Here is an 8,543-nt window from a genome sequence, read left to right on the forward strand (position 1 = left end):
GTATATATTCAGTTTTATCGAAATTGGAGATAACAAAAATTTTTCGATTTATTGCAATTTTTTTATGGGGTACACCCCTTTGAAAAAATCGATAAAATCGGAAAAAAATTTTGTTTTGGAATTGGATGAAACTCAGTGGGTGGGGTAATTTTGATTCAAAAAGTATAAAAATCAAGTCAATTTAATGATTGGATGCAGAGTTTCTGAAATATCGCAATATTTGGATCGATTTTATTCCGTAACTCAAAAACTATTCGACCAGTCAACAAATACACTCGATTTTTGTACTTTTTGGCTCAAAATTACCATATAAACTGAGTTTTATCGAAATTGGAAAGAACAAAAAATTTTCGTTACCAAAAAAATTTGTATATAAAAACGAAACGCAAACTAGAAGTTTTCTGCCTTAGATTCCATGAATTATTGCTCATTATAAACCTTATCGTGCTGGCTATATTTTTGTTTATTATTTGTATTCCGTCTTAAATAAGAATTTGCCACTGTTTGCCAAAATAAAAAAATTACAAAATAAACTTGTTTGTAAGTTCAACACCGGAGGAGTTGGGTATACCAAAATTGCTATCAAAACATTTCAAGGTTTTAAAAAAAATTAATTAATACTAATATAAAATATTCAATTATTGCTTTACTACTAATTAATGAATTTAGGTCATCCCATCTTCAATTTAATTATATTTTTCATTCCATAACAAAAAAAATATATATATGCAAAAATTTTCCTTTAAATATGTAATGAGCTGATACAATATTTAATTTGAACTATTATTTGAGTAAATTGTATAAAAATATTAGCTACAGGCTACCATAAGCGTGTTAAGTTTTATTATTTTTTTTAACCTTCAAACAAAAAAGGAGGAGGTTATCATTTCGACTGTATTTTTTTTTTTTTTTGTTACCTCAGAACTTTTGACTGGGTGAACCGATTTTGATGATTCTTTATCTATTTGAAAGCTAGTGCTTCCCGTGTGATCCCATTTTATTTTGACCGAGTTTTTATAACGTCATCCATGAGAAAATTATAAAAGTCTTAAATTTGCATTAAGTATGCACGAAAAGAGGACGAGTAACTCAATATCAAGCCAACCGATTTCGATCATTCTTTTTTTAGTGACAAATTAGTTAGTGTACTTCAGATTCACTAAAAATAACAAAATAAAAAAAACTTTTAACAAAAAGAAAACCGACTTCAAAAGAAAAACTTTTCCAAAACAAATTAAAATGCACTAAAAAGTAAAAAATAACGATATAATATAATGAAGTTAAAATTATTGTTATTTTTGGAGTCGGTGTCAGCCAAGCTAATGTAGCAAACTGTTCTGTCAGAGTTGTTTCCTTTGCTGACACCGACTCCAAAAATAACAGTAATTTAAATTTAACTACATTATATTATCGTTTTTTTTTTATTTTTTAGTGCATTTTAATTTGTTTTGGAAAAGTTTTTCTTTTGAAGTCGGTTTCCTTTGTTAAAAGTTTTTTTTATCATTATCAAGATATTAATTGTACCAATCATTTATGAAACAATAAAGCACCTTATAACATATCGTCTAAAGTTTAGAAATTAGATAAAAATAATTTGCTGTCAGTTGGTGGTATTGTTAACTGTTATGAATAGAATTCATTAGAAAACTTGTTGTTTTGTAGTCGAAATTCAAATATTTAAATACAAATAATTCACTACAAAAATAGTTTTAAACATTAATACAATTTTTTAAATCTGTCATTAAAAAAAATAGGTGACATGTCTACACAAAATTTAAACTAGGTCACCTTATTAACGATTCTATTCGTTGTCGAAATTTCAAACTTGATTATAATAAACAATATTATACAACCATTAAAAGAAACCTGTTGAAAAAGCCTGTATACAATTGATTTTAGAACAAAATTTTTTTGGACTTTTTTTTTCGAAGAATTATGATTGCAAATAAAAACTTATTCTTAAGCTATTCTCAGCGTTTTTAGTCATATTCACTCTCTCATGAATTTTAAATAATTGATTTTAATTAACAGAAATAATTAATTAAACTTTAGTGTAAAGTTCAAATGCATTAAATAACATTGACTTCAATAATTATTTTATTTTCAATACATTAGTTCATTAAGTTATTTGTCATCTGGAAAAAAACTGTAGGAAGGTAAGTTTAAATTTCAGACATATACCGCGTTATCCAGCTTATCAAAAAGTTGTTATACCATGTGTGTATGAAATATATATATATATCAAGGTATACTAAGTTTAGTCCCAAGTTTGTACCGCTTAAATATATTGAATGCTACGAACAAAACTTTGATATAGATGTTCATAAAATCACCTAATTAGTCCGGGTAATCCGGTAAATCATCGATTGTCTGTCTGCCCGTCTGTTACAACACGATAACTCAAAAACGAAAAAAAATATCAAGCTAAAATTTTTACAGCGTGTACAGGATGTAAAAAGTGAGGGCGAGTTCGTAAATGAGCAACCTAGGCCAATTGGGTCCTGGGTCCATAGGACCCATCTTGTTAACCGTTAGAGATAGAACAAAAGTTTAAATATAAAAAATGTTCCCTATAAAAAGATAAACATCTTTTATTTGAAAAATTTTTTCGTAAACATCACTGTTTACCCGTGAGGGCGCAAATTAGACGCAAAGTATATAGTATGTATTATTTGCTCATATAGATCAGTTATGTATGTGTGGCTATCTAAGAGTGGCTATCTTTCTTTACAATTGCGTAATCAACAATGTCTATACATGGTAATTCAACAATTAGGCCAGCCAATTGTTGGTTTCACTTATTAATAATAAATTTTAACTGACGAACAAGATTAAGATGAATCTTTTTAAGCATCTACTACCTACTTTTCTATAATAAAGTAAATAGATATATTAACTATATTTTTCTCGCTTGATTTCTAATTAAAATTTGAATGAATGCACAATTTAATCAATCTACTTACGTTATCATGTCAACAATTATTTTTATAGTCATAAAAAAGTCTCTCAAGGCAAGGTTTAATATTAATTTAGTTTTAATATTAATTTAGTTTTAGGTTTAATATTTATAAGTCCTTCGTATCTATATACCTAAACTTTATAAAAAAAAATCTATTACATGGTTTTCAGAGACTCTATTTTTAAATATAAGCCTAGAAAATAAAGCATTAAATCATGGAATTTTGTTTTCCGAAGATGAAAATTAGTGCAAAACTGCTCTTCATCCCTTAAATATAAATTAATATATACAGCTAGTGTTCAAAAGAAATTCTAATAGAGAACCAATGTAGTATAAAATTATTATTTTAAAAATTAATTTTAACAATATCCTACCGAGTTACCCACCTGCACTTTTACGATCAAGAGCATCTTTTAAACGGAATCATTCAAAAATTTTCCGTGCCAAAATTGTTCATGCTCAATATCGGATTTTACCGGGTCTACTAAGGGAAAAAAACAGTTAGCTTGTAAAATGCTAATAGTAAATAGAGCACCAATAATTAATAAATTCAAATAAAAATTTTACCGCGTAAATTTCAATTCAAACACAATCAATCAACTGCATAATTTATTAAAACTACTTTTTTTGATTACATTAACACTAACCTAAGTCACACAAGGTCTTACACAAACGAAGCCAGGTGTTTACAATAAAATAAAAACACTGAACCCAATTTTAAAACCGATACAAATAATATAGCTAAATATTTAAAAAAAAAAAACTTCAAAATTTACATAAGCGCTTTAGCGAAAATATTTCCACTGTGCTAAAAATTATTGTTCCAATAAAAATATTGACCTTAAGCCAGAAAAAATTTTATAACAAGTTGTTAAAAAAAATTCCAATACAATGTTATTCATATATTCCGATATAATAAAATTTTTAAAATAATATTTCATAAAAAACTAGAGGTAAGTTTCAAAAATAAATCCACTGTTTATTAATAAAACAACAACTTGAGAAGGCCAACATCAATTATGTATTTATGTTACTTAAGGTATGTATAATTTTTACGGAAGTATTTTTAATATAAAACATTTGTCAAGGAATAAAAAAATTAACTTACCTGATAAAATAAATGCCGCTACAATTGTATTTTTAAATCCAAATATTGTAGTTTTCCAATGTTGATTCATAATTTGTGTGAACTTCATTATTTAAATAACAGAAAAAAAAACAGAAAACTTAAAAAACAAACAATAATAATATTTGGCACAAATCAAAATCACGCAATCACTTTTTTTTTTTGGAATACAAAAATAGAATAAATTGGTTCACTTTAGTTAACTGATGGACACCATAAAACGTTTTAACACTTAGGCCACGTGTGTATGTTAGGTATAATATTTTTGTGATAAAACTATTACGCAAAGCACGTGTATTATTGAATGCTCAGTACAACAATACGTCTACTTCGCACGATGACTGATAGCAAACTGAATTCTTGTAACGCGTATAAATATTAACCAAGCTAAAAGTAGTACCTCTATACTATATTGTACAACTCTACACCAATATACAACAACAGGAACACATACAACGTATAAGTTTGTTTAGTTAGTTTGTTTGTGTGCATACGTGTGTGTGCAATGTTCGATACATACTCATACAACATACTACTTGTGAGATATGTGAGTGTGTGTTAAGTTGTTTAACTTCGTTTGTAATCAACTAAAACAAACGCAAATTACCGTAATTTACCGAATTAAAGAATAGGGTATTCCACTATTTTTGAAAAAGTATCTCCTCAAAATGTTGATTTTGCTAATAAAAAGCCACCAAAAATTAATTTCGAAAAAACTTAAATTTAATTTTAAACTGTCAAAAACGCGGGCATCCAATTTTGATGACGTAATATCGGTATCATTATACGAAATAACACAAATAAGTTTGACAGATATATTCATAGACATCTGATTATAATAAATATAAATACTTATTATCTATGGATATATTATACCCAACTGTCTACACTGAACTAACTGATGGTCTATGACTCATACCGCTATGACATCACAGCAGGGCTTACCCGCGTTTTAGGTCACGTGATATACCGTTTAAAAATTACGATTTTTAATTTTAAAAGAAAAATACATTTTTCAAATTTCATGATTTATTTTTGACTAACGATAATATCCCTATTGGCTACGGACGGCAAGCCCATTTGGATTACTAGGACTTTGCGTAGGGCATGCGACAGGCCAAACTTTGTATAACCACAGCTAAGCCATTCTCAACCATGCTCGTCTGAAGCTTACTAGAGCACAGTTGAGAAAGTTGGTGGAAAGAGTCCTACTGTCAGGACACTGTCGATTGCACTAGTATCTTCATAACATGGGGGATCTCTGATGATCCCACTTATAGGGCTTGTAAAGAAGACGATTAAACTTTCATTCATGTTATTTGCACCTGTAGAAACTTGCAGGGCATCATGTTCAGAATGCTTGGGTCCAAAACCCTGAATCTATTAATACTGGGAGAAATCTCAATTAGAAAAGCTTTGAGCAAGTGGGCATATCTTACCCGGAGACGTCTCGTCTTCGAGTGATAGATTGTTCTCAAGGAGGGCATACAGGACCCCTGGTCTAAGTGGAGTAAAATTTTATTTTTGTCATAACTTTGATTTGGGTTGATACACGTAGACAAACGAATGACATTTGCTTTTCATTTGGGGGTACTGATGTCTAATTTTAGCTACTAAGAGAGATATCCTTCTAAGATTTCTTTAAGGCCAATTGCGTAAGCCGATTTTAATGATTCTTAAGTCAATCGATTTATCTATTTAATAGTTATTCAACGATATCCTACTTAACATAGTTCGTCGACTTTCATTTTTTTCTATCACAATATGGCGTCTGTCGGTCGCTATGTTGAATTTTCATTACTGCCCATATGTTTAGTAATCCTAGCAAGATCAAGACAAATCGATTTCATCAATATCGGCCTACTCTCTAGTTTGCCTCATTGTAACATACATACATACATACAATTGTAGACTAAAAAACACATTAACTCCTTTGCGAAGCACAGTCGGGCAAAAAATAGACAAAAACAGAGTAACTCGTTTATATTTTTATATTTATTACAAAACACAGACCAAATGAGTGACAAGGTACAACATAGTAGTTTTGAGTGTTGATTTTTCAATTGAAAAATCATTAATTTTTTTGGAAACTTGAAATCATAAATATGAAACATCTAAATTTTAGTTGATCGTACCCCAAAAATGGACAAATATTGTTACAAAATTCTAGAACTTTTGAACACTTTTTCCCCTTTCCAGTTATTTAGTTGTTTTTTTTTAAATTTTTTTAATATTATGACTTTAAAGAGGTTCGATGCAACCATAAACTTAGTATTTCACAATTTTTGAAATTTTTTGATTTTTTTTTTTAAGATTTATGTTTAATATCCACGGAAAGGAGGTCTAGGGCGGATAACTGCAAAAATTTTAGGTAATGCTTTACGCGGTTTATTCTTTTTCAAATATTTATTATCCGCTCGCTCTGATTCTTTTAATCGATCAAATTTGTTATAAAATTCGTACAGTTCGTAGTGTGCTAACCATGATGGGATAGTATTTACTTCATCAATTGCTTGAATTGTCACCATTTCGACAGAATTTTTATTTAAATTACTGATTCCACTTAATATGTTTTTATCTGTTGTGGGTTCTTGTTTCACGGCTTTACTAAGTTCTGGTTTTGGATTTTTGGCAATTTCTTCTTTTGTTTCATATGCTAATGGTCTAGTTACTTCTATGGGCAGGACTCGCAAGACAGGTTTAGATTGGGCTATAAAAACACATATTATACAGGATTAGAATAAGTCGAAAGTAAACTTTTTGAAGAAATACTGATCTAGGGTATCGGAGCATACTATCGGAAGCATAAAGTATCGGAGAAGAGAATACATCCAAATAGCATCACATGATCACTATACAAGATGTTTTCTTAAGTTTTTAAAGTGTTATTCTATTTCTTACCTTTTAGGATCTAATTGAGTATTAAAGCAACCCGGATAACTAGGTCTAATCTGACGTCAAAACATGATGGTTCCTCTCCAACTTTTATTTAAGTTATTTTCTGATTTGTTTACTACAAAATCAGCTATTAGCCAACTGGAGCTTTTTCACGGCGTAGACTCCTTTTTCCAATTTATAGAGAGGCTTACTTACGCTTTAGTAGGCTATCTGACTACAAAAAATATACATCGTATCGTAAAAATTATAGCTATTTACTTACGTATAAATTTATTATCTTTATTAATGTTTTGTCGTTGTTCCTTAGATGCGTTGGTTTTTGAGGATGTTATAGTGTCGTTTCTTGAGTTTCTAAGAAGTGTATCTCGTAGTAATTGCTTTTCTTTCTCGATGATTGCAGAGCAATTAATAGCATATTTTGATTTTGAAGATATTTCGGCTCTATGTTTCAAGACTTTTTTGTCTTGAATTACTTCATTTAAGCTTGGATAATTCGAAGATGGCTCTGTTTCAACTCTTTTATAATGATTTCGATACCATTGTTTTACTCTTTCAAATCCTTGAAGACGCTGTGCATTATCCTGGCTAAATATCCAGGTATTATTATTTCTAGATGAATTAGACGATTTTGTATTGCCTTTTTCATTGTTTTCAAGTGATGCCGTTTCAGGAGGAATGGCTGCAAAAGCTTCACTTCCATGTGTATCCACTTTCGGAACTGCTGTAGAGCCTGAACGTATTTCCGAACAAGCGAAAGGATATAAAGATCTATAAGTAAATTTTGCAAATCTTAAACTTTTTTCCATATTTTATGGTTAGCACACTATCGAAGCAGGAAACTTGTATATCCGGATATTAACAAATGAGTCATGAACATTCTTGAAATTTTGAAATTTTGTATTCCTATTTTTTGACATGACTCAATATTTAAAAAATTATTTGAACAAAATAATTCAACTATTTTCAATTACCATGACAGCGCAATTAAATCAGGAAATTGTAGTAAATCATTATAATTATTTTCGGGGCGGGGAGAAAATGTGTGAAAAGTCAACGCCCATGTCCGTTATATCTATACGATTTTTGACCCAACCCTCCCCTCAAAAAGTTTTCTTGAAAGTATTTCAAAAACTTTTCGAAACTGGTACAAATGGCTGTTGGAAGGTAATCTAATGCTACCCTTTTGGTGTGTGTTATTTGGGCCCCTTACGGGGATGTAGAACTACGTTTTGCAAGCGAAAAAAGTCGTGCTACCTGAGTAATATATGAAAAACTATACAATTCCGAAAATTTGGAGCACAATATTTTTTTGCTTGCAAAACATAGGGATCCAAATAACATACCAAAAAAGCTGCTTTAGGTATATCACGTTTTGCGAATTTAATGTAAAATTTAACTGGCGTACTAGACAAACTTTCGAAGAATAATGTCAACTAGAAATTTATTTGCTAATACTTTTAGAATAATATTAAAGTAATGTAGAAATAATTATTTTCATTGCTATTATAAACCAAGGAGTTATTATAGTTAAATGCTTTTAAAGGTAATTGTTTTTTACCA

General features: G+C 29.5%; 2 protein-coding genes across 2 annotated transcripts in view; both read right to left on the minus strand.

Annotated features, from left to right (window-relative positions):
- LOC123296842 overlaps nucleotides 1-4,421 on the minus strand; it is a 389,524-nt gene extending 385,103 nt beyond the window's left edge. The window contains exon 1 of the mRNA XM_044878515.1: nucleotides 4,068-4,421. Within this exon, the coding sequence (XP_044734450.1) occupies nucleotides 4,068-4,155 (88 nt within the window). The 5' untranslated portion in view covers nucleotides 4,156-4,421. The remainder of the gene's footprint in view (nucleotides 1-4,067) is intronic.
- Nucleotides 4,422-6,246: 1,825 nt separating this feature from the next.
- On the minus strand, nucleotides 6,247-7,892 carry LOC123295813. Its single transcript, XM_044877274.1, has 2 exons — nucleotides 7,246-7,892; nucleotides 6,247-6,795 (listed from the first exon to the last, which is right to left on the minus strand). The coding sequence occupies exons 1-2, from the start codon at nucleotides 7,787-7,789 to the stop codon at nucleotides 6,407-6,409; spliced, it is 933 nt and encodes a 310-aa protein (XP_044733209.1). The 5' UTR covers nucleotides 7,790-7,892; the 3' UTR covers nucleotides 6,247-6,406.
- Between the last annotated feature and the right edge of the window lie 651 nt (nucleotides 7,893-8,543).

The sequence above is a fragment of the Chrysoperla carnea genome, chromosome 3, assembly GCF_905475395.1.
Source record: "Chrysoperla carnea chromosome 3, inChrCarn1.1, whole genome shotgun sequence".
NCBI lineage: Eukaryota > Metazoa > Arthropoda > Insecta > Neuroptera > Chrysopidae > Chrysoperla > Chrysoperla carnea.